General features: G+C 37.6%; 1 protein-coding gene across 1 annotated transcript in view; it reads right to left on the bottom strand.

Annotated features, from left to right (window-relative positions):
- Nucleotides 1-3,226: 3,226 nt before the first annotated feature.
- The window catches only part of LOC149175203 (proteasome subunit alpha type-5), a 67,295-nt gene continuing 53,088 nt past the window's right edge, over nt 3,227-17,433 (bottom strand). The window contains exons 6-9 of the mRNA XM_089419544.1: nt 17,139-17,197; nt 3,943-4,045; nt 3,724-3,789; nt 3,227-3,569 (exon numbers count right to left, since the gene is read on the bottom strand). Coding sequence (XP_089275670.1) covers nt 3,477-3,569; nt 3,724-3,789; nt 3,943-4,045; nt 17,139-17,197 — 321 coding nt within the window. The 3' untranslated portion in view covers nt 3,227-3,476. The remainder of the gene's footprint in view (nt 3,570-3,723; nt 3,790-3,942; nt 4,046-17,138; nt 17,198-17,433) is intronic.

Here is a 17,433-nt window from a genome sequence, read left to right as displayed (position 1 = left end):
TACATATGACATTGACATGGAATATTTTATAATTTTTTATTTTTTATTTTACATGTTTTAAGTTCCTAGTTTTGAATTGCTATTTTCCAATTTCAATTTTTTTATTTTTTTGTTAGTTTACATATAAATGTGTGTACATATCACTGACACAATCCACCCCACCCGCTCACCCAGGTTTCAAAATTAATAAGCAGCACACAGACGTTGGTTGTCCTGCTCATGTCTCAACCAAATTTATCCTTTATTTTATAGGAATTGAAGACGAGAAATGATCGCATGGAATACACAACGTTCATAAAGTAGAAAAATAGTCAAAAGTACAACAGAAAAGATGAAGACGAGAAATGATCGCATGGAATACACAACGTTCATAAAGTAGAAAAATAGTCAAAAGTACAACAGAAAAGACAATATCAACGGTCAGGATCATGAAGCTAGACATCATTAGACATCCTATTGAAAAGACAACATCAATGTTCAAGATCATCAAGCTAGACATCTTACATTCAGATATAGCCAGTGGTCTCATGCGTGGCAATGTGCCTGCCTCTCAAGTTAAACCTGACGAAGATGCTTGGATCCAGATACCAATTACGTGAATGGCCGTAATTGATATTATACTTTACATGAGGCAAAAACTGGACTGCTTTGCAGTACATTTATGGACTGGATTCCTTTTTTTGGATAAAATCTCAGATGTTGCAAGCTTTTGGAAATTTTTTGTCTTTATGCTGCTAACCAGTCAATGTGGACCCGCCAAAAACTGAAAATCATTTCAATTTGGCAGGCAGACACCTACCAAAATAGGGAAGTATACCAAAAACATTTCCTCACATTTGAGTTGAAACATTTCTGAAGCCATTCTGGGGCTATTCCTGGGCCGTACCTGTTTTGAAAATGTTTGTGTTCACAGAGGGTAAATGGACCCATGTGTTGCATCTTCGGTAATGAGGCGTTCTAATAATATTAATAAGACACAAAAAGTTTAAGACATTACATCTGTTAGACGGATATAAGATCAAACATAAAGGTATCAAACCAAGTATACTCTAATCTCATTGTTACTGATAAATTTCAGAATGCGGAAAACTTAATTTTCAAAATATTGATCAATTGGATGACTACAATCAGTAGCCTGTCATACAAATTATAAACAGTGGTCAACATCAAAGAGAAACAGCAAGAAAAAGCTACTATGTGGCAAATATTAAACTACATCCAGATTTACAACTGCCATTTTTTTATTCTGAAAGTACTTTGTTGATTGCTGATAAAGCAAACATTAGCTGATTTTCTGATTTTCCACAATACAAGTAAAAATTAGAAACGAAACTTATACCCTGCTAAATGCAACTTTCAGCTTAAGCCACAAAAATATCACTTGAAGAAGCTTGTGAGGACTGAAATAAGAAGCATACCATCCCAATTATTCAACCGAGATTTGTTAATCAAAAATTTGAACCCTTTTACTTCTATTTTGAAGCGAACAAAGTTCCTTCTACAAATTAATTACTCCAAAAGACTTGGAATATCAAGATATCCATGAAGATACAAATATTATATATTAAATGTGTGAATAAGAATGAATGAATGATAATTTACAACAAGAACGAGAGGCTTGCTTATATACCATGCAAGTGTCATTTATATTATTTTACATTATTTACATATATTTTATTCGTTACATTGCCTCCTTCCTCAAAAAGCGTTGTCCTCAAAGCTTGTCGATGAAAAAAAACTTGATCTCTTTTTCGGCTTTGAACGTCTTTCTCTCTTGGAATAGTCATCCTCGTTGATACAAGTTGATATGATCTTCTTAGTGACAAACAAAATTGTCGCACTGAGAAAGGATCACTAGAATTTTGTAACGACTTGTTAGCATAAGACTGGATTGATTTTACGTCATTATTCTTTGAAACATCAATTTGTTGTTTCTAGTCTGAATAGTCCCGATACGTAGCATGGTTGATTCGTTCGTTCTCATGATTGAGATGTCGATATGGAACTTTTTCGGTTTGATTTCTCCTTACTGGGCATGTGCCAATTTTTATATTTTCTTCTGGCAAAGATGTTGAGATGGTTATGAAACATTCACTTGGGATGTTCATTGTCTGAACTACAACATCTAAGTGTGTCGTTTTTTTAACTGACTTGTCTTCTTGAGTTGTCATATTCACTCGATCGGTATTTGTTGTTTTGTCATCAACTTGAATTCCTACATTTGATGCTTCTTTCTCAATAAGTTGTTGTCCCTGGTTTTCTAACGACTTCTTATCCTTTTTAAGTTTTTTAATTTGCGTCAGCAATTTTTCACTATGATTTTTAAGTCGGGAAACTTCTTCATTTTTATCAACAGTGTTTTTATTAATTTCATTTTGCATATTTTGTAATACTTTTTTACCTTCTTGAGAAATTACTTTTGAAATATCTGAGGTATCTTCTGGCGTTACTGAGTTTGGTTCCAGTGTAAAATCTTGGAGCGTCATTTTCTTCTTTTTGAAAGAAAATGTCAAAAACTTTTTTTTGTATTTAGAATAAAGGAACCTAGAGTTTCCATCCATGGTGATCCCAAAACAATGTCACTATCGTTAAAACATAAGGTTTTCACGGTGAACTGTGAGGTAAAAGTATAATCTCCCATGTTTAGGTGTAGATTGCTTATGTCGTATTGTTTGTTACATGTGCCAAAAATATTTGTTTCAACTATATTTGATTCAGGAATCACCAATTGGTTAGCACATTTAGGACTAACATAATTACTTCTTTCAGCAAGACTGATAGAGATTATGATGTCTCTTCCTGCGAGTGATCCTTTGATTTTAAATACCAAATGAAGCAAACAAAGTTCCTTCTACAAATTAATTTCTCCAAAAGACTTGGAATATCAAGATATCCATGAGGATACAAATATTATATATTAGATGTGTTAATAAGAATGAATGAATGATAATTTACAACAAGAACGAAAGGCTTGCTTATATACCACACAAGTGTCTCTTCATGAAGAGTCATGTCCTATTAGACATGCCTCTTCAACCTAATTACTAGCTTAACTAATTATTATTTATGATTATTATCATTTATATTATTTTACATTATTTATATATATTTTATTCGTTACATATTTCCAAAAAAGAGGCATTTCCTATGGTTAGTCCACGCTAGCACAGATGCACATTTTTGAAGGACATGTTTAACCATAACAAATACATACAAGCTCCAAATATGAGAAAGGAAAATGAAACATCATTTTACGATATTTTAATATGGATGGTGACGGTTAAAAATATTCTCCTTGTGGATGTGGAGTAAAAGTAAAATTTTAACTCACTCGCCCAGAGATTAGTTTCAATCAACTGCAGTGTCTTGAATGGCAAATAAAAAACTAGCGTGCAATGAAAAAAATACTTCCCAGAATTGAGCATGGCCCAAAAAAGTGCCTCAACTCTCTACAAAAGCATTGCAGTAGAAATTACTCATAAGCGACTTATAACAGTCTCCACCTCTGCTGGGGTATAGAGATGGTATGTAGGAGCCACACTTGCAATGTCAACATTATTGGCAGTTACCTACGGAAATGCCAACAATAATGTGCGGAATCAGATAGCTTCAAACATCGATTTCTAGAATCTATATTTTTAGCAAAATATACCATTCCAGTCTCCACGAAATTCAAGTGTTTTATTTTATCAGTCTTCTATGCAGAAAGCTTATAAAACTAACCTTATCTTCCATGACTTGCTTCAAAATAGAAAGTGCAAGAGTCTCTGCTTCTTCCAATGTCATCTCCTGAAATTGGACAATAAAGGCCTTAGAAGTCTAATGTAGATTTGCCGTTTCTACTTGCAGGAATCAGGAATTGAACCCAAAAAAAATGAATAATGGACCCACCCATTTACACAAATTACCATGAAAGAAAAAGTGGCGTTTAAGACTGTCTACCTTACTATATTGTTCCTTCAAGGCAATATCTGCTGCTTCAACTCCAGATCCTATGGATTTTGCATCACATTGCCAAAATGTACCAGAAGGGTCTGTATAGTATCTGTACAACAAAAAGAATAAATTGAAGAGATAATTACTCTGGGTATAATGCTCTCTTTTATTTTCTAATTCCCATTTTCCACTTTGATAGTGAACATGAAGAAACGTAGGAGTTCATAGTACATACAATCTCAAGGTTAATGGGCTGAAAAACCTAAGTTTGGATACCTGCAAGTATTACGTATTGTACGAAGGCAAGAATCAAATTCAGAGAGACCTAGTATATTTAGAATCATTTATTATAGTCACTCGACAATACTTCAATATTTACAACTGCATGTTTGTTTCATGGCAAGCTCACTCATTAAGTTCTATGTTACTGAAAGACACATTATTTAATTGCATCTGATTAGTAGAAGATTTTATTGTCCCAGTATTTTGTAACGTGATTATCTATTGTAGTCACTAGTCAATATCTCAATAATTAAACAAATATCTACAACTGCATGGTTGTTTCCTAGCAAGCTTACTCTTTAAAATTTCTATGTTACTGAAAAAACCTTTGATTGAATCTGATAAGCAGTAGATGTTTTAGGAGCAACCATGGAGTGGTTGAGCATAAGAATAGAGCAATCATGGAAATGCCACATTATATGCTTCATTCCTAGAATAAGAAGCTCTCTTTTTGGACAGAGGTCGTTAGTTGTGGAACATACAACACCAATCACACACATATTGTATTTGGCAGTACAATTCCTTAAAAGTGGTTGCATGGGCACTGTGACCCCACCCAAGTGGTTAACTCCCAGGGGAAAAAATTCTCCTATTTGTTCAGTTCACCTGCCAGCAGCCCTACGATAATCCACAAATAGCTAGCCTCAAAGGCCTCCCATCCATGCTTCGGTCAGTACTTTTTTTCATACTAGCCTACTCCTCTGATGAAGGTGGGTCATCTATTGTAAGGTACATCAACCATTTTTTGTATTCAAGTTCTTCCATTTGATATTTGAGGTCATTCTAATATGGATCACAGATTGAATTGAATGATTGACCGCTTTTGGTTGTATTCTTGTTCCCATGCTCCACCGTGGTGGTTATCACTTGCCCCTAGTCCAATGTAATCCTCAGTGAGGCCTTCTTTGCCTTGTCTAGGACAGTACAAGTAAGAGGTCCTGATTCATGTTGCGCATCCATGGTAATCCATACTTTAACATTTTCCATCTTCGGGTGGATTGTTCTCTGTCACCAGTATTGTTTCCCTATTTTCCTCATCCTTGAGTAGGGGCCCAAAAACTTTTTCCTAAGAGGATGCAGCAAAAAGAAAGGGAAAAGTATACATAATGATAAAATGCAAAAGATTAGCAAGGACAAATAAAAGTGTGTGGATAAAAGGAACTTAGGCCTCACCTAGTTAGGCCTCACCCAGTTCCTGGCTAATGCATGAGCTATCTAAATAAAAGGAACTTTGATTATCTTAGACCTGATGAGAAATGAAATGCTTCATCTTTCAAGGGTCAATGATGAATCAATAAAAGCTTGTAACCCAAGCTGAAAATGCAGAAGAGAGAAATTCAATGAAAAAAGAAGGCGCACGAGAGGAGTAATAAAAATAGGCTGACGAGAGGGGTAACTCAAGTCCCAACCCTGTCATTGACCACTTACACCAACTGATTGATGGGCCAGCCTAACAATTGTTCCTCATCTTAGGGTTGTGTTGTAGCAGCTACAACCACCCTCCAAAATTTTGGCTCGCATGCAAATTTCGGAGCCTACCTTGGATCTTGCGATCGATCATCCTTGGTCACTTGTTGGTAAGTTGATGATTTCAAGCTCCCCTCCTTGATCTTAAGAGTTGTTCATGTTCACATCTTTATGCAGCATGTGTCATCTTGGGCATAGGGATTGTTGTTTGTCATGCAAAGGGAATGTTGTTTCGCTTCAAGGGAAATCTTGTGCATAGGAGTTGTTTTCATTACATAGATATGTTTCACACTCACTTCACGCACTCTTGTCACGAAGGTTGTTGCATCAAGCAAAGTATGTCTTATGCATTTTGGATGGTCTACGTTGTGTCACTAAGTGTCCATGTGCAATCACAGTCGAGTCCTATCACTGTTTACATTTGTGTCACTGATCTCACACTTAGCCATTTCCCGAACAACCTAGCCTCATCCAGCTTCCCGGAACTATGCACTTTGCTTCTGCAACCATCAAGCTTCCTCCCTTGCCTGCTAAAACCCCGCAGTGCGCAAAGACCCCAACATCCAGAAATGCGCAAAGCAGTCCGGCTGCCCTGCACTCAGAAACTGCGAAAAGGTGTCCTCCCAGGACCCCCATCCCGCAGCGATGTCATGTGCGTCAAAACTGTGCAGTGTTGTCCAAGTTGTCCTGTTAGTCTTGAATGCAGAAACCGCACAGATGAGCCTCCCAGGACCTCATCCCAGCAGCAGCCACTATTCGCTGAAGCTGCGCTAATCTACCTCTCAGCGACTACAGGAAATGGTGACATGCTAAGATCACCCCCAAGGAGTCGAGGAGAAGGACCAAGAGACTAACTGATGGCAAAAGATCAGGACCGCATACAAACTCCGTCGAATGCATGAACGTCTCGAGGGTAAGTATGGTAAGTAAAGAACACCTTTCAAAGTGGCAAAGGCCTGGTGAGATTTTCTTTTCACAAGGAAAAAATGTCGTGAGGTTGTTGGAGAGATATGGAATGACAGAATGCCCTTGCCCGCACCAATGGAAATGAATTTCAAGAAGTTATGTGGAGAAGTTGCAGGAACCGATTTGGCGAATCCGTTCGAGTATAGACAGTTGATTGGGGCTCTGATGTTCTTAGTGAATGTTAGCCTCACTCTCTTAAAAATCAATAATAAATCCAATTATTAAATTAAATAAATAAAATCATGAGAATTCCTCAAACTAAGGAGTCTAGTTTGGATGAGATTCTCTCCAACTAGCTCTCTTAAATTAGTGTGTAAGTTGAGAAATTGTCTCAACCAAGTGAGTTTAAGATAGACGCACTATCTTAAGACCACTTACTCATGTATTTAAATGTATTATTAAATTATTTGAATAGGAGTGAATTACATGAGCATGAGAGACCACATGATGGCTCTCTGCCTTTTCCGCCAGTTTATTGTTCTGTGAATTTATTTGTTGTGCATATGGTTATATGGTTGTATGATTCTTCTTCATGTGGTATCAAAGCTAATGGTTTGCACTTTGGGAGCGAGACAGCAATGATCAATCGAGTTGCTTCGAAGAGTTCTATGTTCATTTGGAGTCCAGCCACTGTGTTAATAAGTCTTTGTGTGTGTTCTTTTCTTTATTGTAATCGATCTCTGCCAACAGTGTATTCCTCTTTGGTTGTATATTTGGTGTGTTTGGAGTTGACTGTGATACAATGTTGAGATGTTGTACAAAATAGCAGGAGCCACCCATTTGAAAGGGTGGAAAATTTTGTAGAGTGTTGGCGCAGCAGGAGGATTGTTCCTGAAGACTGGAAGGAAGCTCTCTCTATAAAACTAGCGGGATTATTTGGTGCAAGATTCTTTCCCGGGACTATTAAAGTCATTTTCTGAGGGATTGTTAAAGAAGTAGAGCAGACCCCATTTGAAAGGGTGGAAAATTTTGTAAAGTAAAGTGTTGGCGAAGCAGGAGGATTGTTCCCGAACACTGGAAGGAAGCTCTCTCTATAAAACTAGCGGGATTATTTGGTGCAAGATTCTTTCCCAGGACTGTTAAAGTCATTTTCTGAGCGCCTTTGGTGATTTTCCTTTAGGAGAAGAGAATCAATGACAGAGAGATCTCGTTCATTGAACTTCTTAAGTGTTGGTCCGACCAACAAGATAGCCACTGCGTCCAAGTGAGGCATCTCCAAAATTGGATTCTCCTCCGACCACAGATGCTCGAGAACTAGCAAATGTGGAAAACCTTCAAAGTTGATATTTTATTTTTGCTCGCTGCCAAGACCTGAAGTCGAGGCTGAGTTGCCATTGCAAGAGATTTTAATTTGTTCTCAGCAACTGAAAGAAACACTAAATTCAGAAGTTCAGGAATCCCAGGCTACTTATGGATGAAGAAGAGATAAGGAAAAGATAATCGTTCCATTTCTATGCAATTGCAGCTACGTGCAGGCCGATATTGGTTTTCCCAGGTAATTTTTGGAAATTCTATTGCTACTGAAAACTCTATATTAATTATAAGACTTACTTGTAGTGTGGCAGAGCAATTGTGAAAATATTTTCGGATAAAAGGGATCGATGAAGATCATGTAGGTGAATCCCAAAGAGAGATAGCAATGTCTACGGGTGGAAAAATGATAATCGCAAATGTTTGTTGAGAGGAGACATGTTCAAAAAACCAAGTTCAATTTGATGGACAAAAGAGACTTAATTTTTGTTTTTTAATTATTGGTGGCTGCGTTTTCTATTCCGGAGAAATGAGAGGGAGGAGCATTGCATGTAACTGCATGATGTGATCTCGAGGTATATCTAAGACACGCCACTTTCACAAAGCAACAAAAGCATTTTTTAATTGCAGAAAGGTACCTCGGTGTTGAAGTTTAAACAGGAGCCACGCCCTTCACTAATTTAATACGCTACCATTAAGGTTGAAAATAGAGCCACTACAGCACAGGTTGAAAAGGGGACGCCCGTGAAATATCCAACCGGAATGGGTAGCCGTTTGTATATTGAAGGGAGCGGAGCTGTGTGGAAGCAAAAGAACACATAGTTGTTGTTGTCACTGAGAAAAGGGGTCTGATACACCAAAAATCAATTAACCAGCTACAAAAGGTGTTTGCTACTAGAAAGGGGCTCGATAGTCAGCACAAAAGAAACCTGCAAAAGAGAAGGGACTCGATAGCCCGTGCATGAGAGAGCAGCTGTCTTCTCCAGTGGGGAAATTGTTGTCCAAAGGAGTAATTCGTTGTGTGATGGAAACATGCAAGGAATTTGCTCACTGGAACGTGGAACCTGCAAGTAGCATTGGAAAGGTATTTTTTGCTTGAACTGTTCCGATTTTAATGCATGCGCTTCTTCAATTATTGGTCCTCCGTCATGCAAAGTAAATCTCCAAAGTCTGACTTTTCAAAAAAGTCTTTTGTCCATATTTTAATGGAGTATATTTCCTACATATAAAAGTATTTATTTGGTGGCAGGATTATTTTTCAAAAAAAGTATATTAAAGTGCTTTAACGATATTTGAAGCATATTGGAGTGATAAGTTTATTTTTCGTTCAAGTAATGTTTTCCCTCCAACACTTGCGGTAGAAACCAGCAATCCCATCAAACTCCAATGTCTAGATAAGGTGATATCCACAGTGGATTTTGTAGTATGCCTCAAAGGATATAAGTGTCAATCTCTTTGAAGTGTTTTTGGGAGTCATAAAGGGATGTTTTTGTAATGGAGTGATAAGGTGTGCCTTTTGATTTGTAATTTTTTATGTCATGGAGTCACAAGAGCTTTTGTGGAGTCATAAGGTGCATATTTTGTAATTTTGGAGTGATAAGTGAAGATTTTTAAAAGGGAAGCTCGTTGTATTTTGAAGAAAGCTTTTTAGCAGAGTATACTTTTATTTTTGAAGATAAGGGGTTGTGTGAGCGTGGCATTCTCATTGTTTGCAAAATTTCATTCATGATGTTGTGAAGGTGAAGGTTGATGTAATTCACTATTTAATAAAGACATATTTTTTTGTGGTGTTTGTGTCCTAGATCTGCACAAAATTGAATAAGGGGATCATAGGTACACTGTGTCGTGAATATGTTTGCATGGTTTGTGTCGCATTCATTAAATGCTTTCTTTGTCATCTGTTTACACAAACTAAATCGGCATAAGAAACGCTTAAAGTATAAGAACACTTATTCAAGCTCCTGTAATCAAGATTAAGTTCATATGCACCAAGCGTCGCATCATCAACGAGATAAGATGATCTTCCAAGCAAGCAAATTTCACATTTTGTAATCAAAGCAATCAAGTTAAGGACACTACCAAAAACGACATCAACATCATCAACACTTTTTGTATCACTTGCAGATAAACATTGTTTAACTTAATTGTATAGGTGCATTCTCGATTATAACCGACACCCTGATTTGATTTGTTACAGTGAATACATTAAGTCAAGTAAGTCTTCAACTAAGTCATCAAGATTGAACTTGTCATTTGTATCTTGGGTTCATTTTCGACATTGTTCGAAACCCTTTCCTTTTCTTTTTTTTACAAACCATCACATTCAGTGAGTACATTCAAGAAATCACAAGTGTCAGTAATCAATCAAGCAAGTGCAAACCTTACAATCGTCAAGCGAGCATACAATCAGCAGTTCAAGCAAGTGTTTAAAAGCATCAGCAATCAACAACCAGTCCAAGCGAGCATGTCATTTCAGTGATCGACTCAAGTGAGCAATTTTTTCTACGACAAGCGAGCCTGACTTCAAAGTAAGCAAGGCAACATGGCAACACGCATTCAGTTGTCCCAAGTTATTAACAATTTAATGTTATCATCAGCCAGTAACATGGTGCACATTAGCAAAACCACTCTTGCTAACATTCAAGTGCATATTCAACATGCACATGAAATGATTGAGTTCCTTCAACTGGAGTCGCAACTACAGAGAAATGAGTTGCAAGAGAAGCGTGTTGCTTCCAAGTCTTTGACCAATCTAGAGACAGTTGATCATTCGACTTCATTCATCCAACCAGCTTCAAGTGTTGAAGTTGTTCCAGTTCAACTTTCTTCCAAACCCATCATCAAGCCATGGGAAGAAATTCAAAGTAATCGAAATCAACGCGGCTTAGGATATGTCAAAGATAACGACAACTTACATATCCCTGATTATTCAAAGCCCATTCAGTTCGTCAGTGCCGGATTACTTGAACAAATCACCTCAGCAAGTTCTCAGCAACTTGCAGACCGACGTCAATGCACACAAACTGAAGTTGCAGACAAACAGAAATGCACACAAACTCAAGTTGCAGACAAACTGAACTGTCTTCATTGTCAAAGAACCGGTCATCTGGAAGATCAATGTTTTGATCTCCATCCTTGTCACCATTGTGGCAAGTCAAATCATTCATCAGAGAAATGCAGCAAACAACAACAATCAAGCAGATTGAAGATAAATTATTCATGGATTGATCCTTGGGAATGGTCATCCACAGCCAGAAGATTGTACAAGTTTTACAATCGGATTCAGTCACACATATTGCAGCCAACAGTCAAATGAAGATGGTACTCTCGTGCAGTTGAACGTGGGAGTACAACAGTGAAACTCTCCTACACCTGAAGGGGGGAGTTCAGATATAATTTGGAGAAGATTGTCTCTCCTTTCAACTGACAAAGGGGGGAAAATGTCAATGAAATTGACAAGTGGTTGTCAGACTGAAAGCCTCGACAACATCAGCGAAGCAGCCAATGGGCATCTCCATCAGCCAATGGGCGATCATCATCAGCAAATACACCAGTGGGCGTTCATCAAATTGTGTCAGTGGACACCGTATGTTGTTTTCAAGCAAAGGACAGTTGGATCCTTTTATGGCTTGGCACATGATGGAGTTGTCAAGCGACATTCAGAGATGAATCAGTCATGTCGCTGACTCATGTTCTCTTCAAATTTGAGTTTCTTCAACATCCAGCTTTGGTGGTTTTTCAGGCAAATGTTTTTTGAGGATCAACCTGACAACTTGGAAGATGGTTCTTTGTTCGTTTTGGATTTATCATTGAGGGGGGGAATGTTAGCCTCACTCTCTTAAAAATCAATAATAAATCCAATTATTAAATTAAATAAATAAAATCATGAGAATTCCTCAAACTAAGGAGTCTAGTTTGGATGAGATATTCTCTCCAACTAGCTCTCCTAAATTAGTGTGTAAGTTGAGAAATTGTCTCAACCAAGTGAGTCTAACATAGACGCACTATCTTAAGACCACTTACTCCTGTATTTAAATGTATTATTAAATTATTTGAATAAGAGCGAATTACATGAGCATGAGAGACCACATGATGGTTCTCTACCTTTTCCGCCAGTTTCATTTGTTGTGAATATGGTTATATGGCTGTGTGATTCTTCTTCAGTGAACACCCGTCTGGACATATGCTATGTAGTGAACACGTTGAGTCAATTAATGACCGAGCCTCTCCATGAACATTGAATTGTTGCCAAACACATTTTGAGATATTCGCATGGGAATATCACCCTTGGCCTGAAATTCTATTGGAGATGTTCAACTTCATGGATACATTGATGCTAAGTGGGCAGGAAATATTGTCGACAGAAAGAGTATGTTTGGATGTTGTTTTAGCCTTAGATCTGCCATGATATCTTGGATGAGAAAGAAGCAGAAGTACATAGCACTGAGTAGGGTACATTGCCGCTAGCATGGCTAGCTGCGAAGCAATTTGGTTGAGGAAGCTCTTTCGAGAGTTATTTGAGCAGATCCTGCCTACTGCAGTGATATATTGCAACAACAAGAGTGGGATATGTCTAGCAAAGAAACTCGTATTTCAAGACATGTCCAAGAACATGGAGATCTGATATCATTTCATTCAAGACATAGTGCAGAGAGGAGTCGTTAGGCTCCATCATATATCGATAGATGAGAACATTGAATCGGCTCTTCCCCCCCGTCTGAGCTCCCAAGGTGAGAAATTGAGATGAAGGGCTCCTAGGGTTGAGGGATCTCTGGACAATAGGGTATCACCCCTATCCATTACCCATAGGGTTGGAGATGTTGCTCCCCTATCTAGGTCTATGCAGAGTATACCCCAGTTGGCATCATACTCACAAGTTGCACTTGTTGGGATTATTGTTCCTCGTCTGGCCAACGAGTTGAGAGAAAGGTTGGGGGTGTTTGATCCTTATCTTTGGTAAATCAGGTATCTCACCCAAGCTAATTATGATGCAGGTGTTCTACACATGACTCCCTCATCTGGCCAACGAGTTGAGAGAAAGGTTGGGGGTGTTTGATCCTTATCTTTGGTAAATCAGGTATCTCACCCAAGCTAATTATGATGCAGGTGTTCTACCACATGACTCTTGAGGGTCATTGCTGGGAAGATCAGCAGGCAATAGGATGGATGTGATCCTTACCTTTTATATAGCAAGTAGTATCTCGCCCATTGATTACATCATGGGATGGTTGTGATCCTTGCTTGGTAAGTTGTATCTCGCCTATTGCTTGATGAGATGACTTGGGGTGAGAATGTCCAATAGGACCTTCCCCATAGTCATGGACATGGGGTGAGAGTGTCCAATAGGACCTTGCCCATTATCATAGACATGAGGTGAGACTAGATTCCTCTTTTCGAGAGGACCAATTTTGACTATTGAAGCACTCAATTTGGACAAGGGAAAGTGTATTTTTGAAGAAAAGCCCACATGTGCACAAAAGGTCAGATCAGCGCTAACAGGAACTTGGACACCCTTGGAAGCCTATAAATACAAGTGACATCAAGCTCATTATCACCAAGCATCTTCTTCTTCTCTTCTTCGTTGATTGGTTCACACAGGTCTGAGGTTGGGTTGAGGAAATTAGTTCGTACAGGTTCGAGATTGCAGGGTTCGAAGTTCGCATGTGTTTTAGGGTTTTGGTTTTCAACTGCAAGCTTGACACAGGCAATTTTCGGCTATAACTGCAAGCTTGCAGGCTCATTCTTGTTCAAAGCTCTCAACCACATGCATACTTCTTCCTCCATGTGGTTGGTCTCTAGGGTTGCATTTTGACATTTGACCGCAGTTGACCGCAGATAGGAAAAGTTGTCTTTGATCTGAAATGATGCTGGGAACATATTTCTGAATGTTGTTGGGTTAATTTTGTTGGATGATTTTGTATTGGCTCATTGTACTCTCTATTGAACATTTTATGACAATCTAATAGAAGAAGAATTGCAAAGGGTTTTCCCTGTAGTGGGTTTTTCCCTGGTCATTGACAGAAAATCTGGTGTCTCTTGTTGATGTGTTCATGGTCTCCTTTGTCATTGCATTTATTGTTCTATCTTCAATTACTTTTGATAATTGGAAATATTAACTATGGATGAAATATTGTTAATTGAATAATTGAATTGAGCTAAAGTAATTGAAACAGCATAGAGCAGTCTGAAATTTAACATGAAAAAGGTAGGAGATAATGTTAATTTTCTTTCCTCAAAATCATGCAACTACTATGATGAACAATCTGAAACTAAATATTCTTTCACCAAGACACAGAATTTCTTAACAATAGATAAGTAGAGAAATAAAACACAAAGATAAAAACACAGTCACACAATTAACACGATTATTTTTTCTTGGGAAACCCAACTAGGAAAACCCTCTCCTTGATGTGGTATTTATTGACTGAGCAAATAGATCAAATACAAAGCAATTTGTCTCTTGAGAACAAAGTTGTTCTCTTATTGATTTAGCCTAGACTTTCCCTGGAAAAACCTTGATCACAACTCTTGATCTTTTGCACACAAACAAACCCTATTTCCTTGCACATTAGCCTCTCTCCTTGTGCACAAACTCTCCTACTTTGTGGTGCACTGGGCTCCTAAATTCATGCACATGAGCCCTCTTATTTTGTAGTGCAAAGCACCACAATCTATGTGCACTTGATACTCGAGGCTACGCACACCACAAGCAGGGAGATCACACACAATCTTGTGCATACAACAATCATTACAATTGTGCCTTCGTCCTACTTTTATCAATTCGATCCATGCTATAATTAGACAATTAACAAATTTAAAACAACAGTTGTGATTGACTAGTTAGCTAAGTCGAACTGCTTGTGTAACTCGTCCTAGCTTCAATCAAGACTGAAGCTCTCAACTTCGTTCTCTTTCAAACTCGAATTGCCACTTGAAGGTCCGCTTAACTGTTCCTCCAACTCCACGCATGTATCTACAATCTCCATGAACTCATCCATCTCCACGAACTCGTCCATGGTCAAAGGAAGATAAATTTTGGTCTCTCTCTTACTAAGGCACAAGCCAGAGAAGACCTTCCACACTACCATTTTCAACAAATAACACCTATAGACTCAATCTACCCCCATACATGCACATTTACTTAGTTATGAATGTGGAAAATTTGGAACTATACGAGCCTCCCATGTTGGATCGAGAAGAGGAGAAGATACTACCTTCTATAGAGGATTTAGCACCAGATGCTCATGCAAAGTTGACCGAGGATATAGTTTTGTAGAAGATGTCTAGAACTATAAGACAAGGGCAGCATGACCTAGAGGAAGAATTTCCTCAAATCATTTAATAAAAAGCTTTTGAAGACCAAAATCCTCCCATAATGGGGCGATATTATCCAAATTGGATTATTATATTATTTTCCATCCATCTCAACGCTCTCACAATGGAAAATATGGAGGAATCATCTGGCAGCTTCATTCTTACCAATGGTCGCAATTTAAAAAATTCGAGTGAAAAACTTCAGGAGCCATTTTGATGCCTTAAATGACCACTTTATGTTCCCAAACTTACTATGGACCTAGATTCCATAATCTACACGTTGATACATTTCCAACGACACAAGAATCACCTCAACTTGAGCTCGTATGAGAAAGTTATGCCTCACAAAAGTTGACCTTTCGTGATTGACCACCATTATTTAAAAGGATGCCACACCATCCCTCGTTACTCATGGAAAAGGGAGTAACCACATGGGGCATATGAGAGAGACTCCATATGGGTTGAATTGTAACTCGTGTTTAGGGTTGAATGGGGACAAATTTAGCCCCTACTTGACTATCGAGATATGTTATAACCACCCCATTAGGAGGAAAAGGAGTTCTATTTCATTTGAGTGCATTTTTGTTCCATAATAGAGCAAAGTCAACGAGTGTGGATATAGAGAGAGAGTATAACAAAGAGACGCTTGTATTCTATAGCCACTGATGGGCCAAAGGTCTCATGTACCTCCATAGAGAGTGCCTACTCCTTTGTATTTGCACCATTTCCATTCCATACAAAAGAAATCAGAGCAGCCTTACCTTCCAAGTGGGTTTCCTCCAAAACGGGCTTCATAGAACATATCTTGGTGTTCATTGTGGTTTGTAAGTGATTATATTTTACCTATTCTCTATTTTTTTTGTATTTTATATATTGTGTGCATAAATAACAAAAATCAGTAATAAAAGATTTAGAATCCAAAGGAATTAACCCTCCATAGTATAGATTTCTGATTATTTTAATAATCCTATTATGATGAACTATCCAATGGAATATTCATGGCAATTTACGGATCAATCAAAAGCATTAAGTGTAGTTGTAGTCTGTCACTAATAAGTTTCATCATAATATAACAAATTTGTTTAATACTCATGAGTCATCATCAACACTACTATACATGCACCATCGTCTCATATGGAAACGATTTAATCCTCATTTTATCAAAATTCACGTCTCAACAAGTCTTGAGTCTATGGGAATGTAGAGTGTTTCAAACCACCAACAACAAGATTATTCGAAGACATGTTCACCCCTCGTGAGTCATTTTGCAAGTGCAAGCAAGTGCAATGTGCCCTACACAGGTAGTTTATTCCTTGCAAATGAAGCTTGTCACTAGTCCTAAACATCTTTGCTAGAATGGATACACCGAAGTCACAATGTCTCAACTAAAGTGCTTTCAAGTGTAGAGAATGTTGGATATCCCTTTTATAAGTTGACTACAATGTATTGTAATAGTCCCATAATAGGAAAGGCCACGCTTGCCACCACTATACATCTAAAGCATCATCAAGAAGCATAATTATTCTCAAAATCACATTCCATCTATCATTTTAATAATATTTACCCAACAGATCAATTTTAAAAAGACATGTTCATTTTAATTAGGAATAGTTTAAATAATCAAAATCCATCACTTTGACAAAGTTAACAAAGCGATAAGATCTTGATGAAGTCATGTAATCTTCCCCGAAAAAACATATATATATTAGCAACAATATTTTCAAAATATTACTATAAAGGTCAAATTTCAAAAAAGTTCCGAATAAAGCCTAGACGCAAAGCAACACATAACATAAAATAGAGTGTCATGTACTTACAAACAACTCCCAAAATATTATTATAAAAGGTCCAATTTCAAAAAGGGCCCAAATAAAGCCTAGATGCAAAGCAACACAACATAAAATAGAGCGTTAGGTACTTACAAACAAGGCCCATTCTCATCATGCCCTGCAATTAGAAGAGATACTCCGAAAGGTCGTGACTGCACAATTGAGGCAATGGAAGTAAGAAACATATTGATACCATGAAAAGCAAATAAAACTAACTATTTTCTTGCTTTAATTGATTCATGAGAATGATCAAAAGTTGATTAATGATCAAAAGGTATAGTTTGCCATACAAACATCCCAACCTAATTTGTTATCATTCTTCAAGTAACAAACTAAATTGACATCAATGAAGAAATTATATTATAATCGAGATTCTTTCATTCATTGA

The sequence above is a fragment of the Pinus tabuliformis genome, chromosome 4_1 (assembly GCF_031772625.1).
Source record: "Pinus tabuliformis cultivar Carrire ecotype Pingquan chromosome 4_1, CPIR1, whole genome shotgun sequence".
NCBI classification, from domain to species: domain Eukaryota; kingdom Viridiplantae; phylum Streptophyta; class Pinopsida; order Pinales; family Pinaceae; genus Pinus; species Pinus tabuliformis.
The sequence above is the reverse complement of the archived record's forward strand: the minus strand, read 5'-3'. Positions and strand labels throughout refer to the sequence as shown.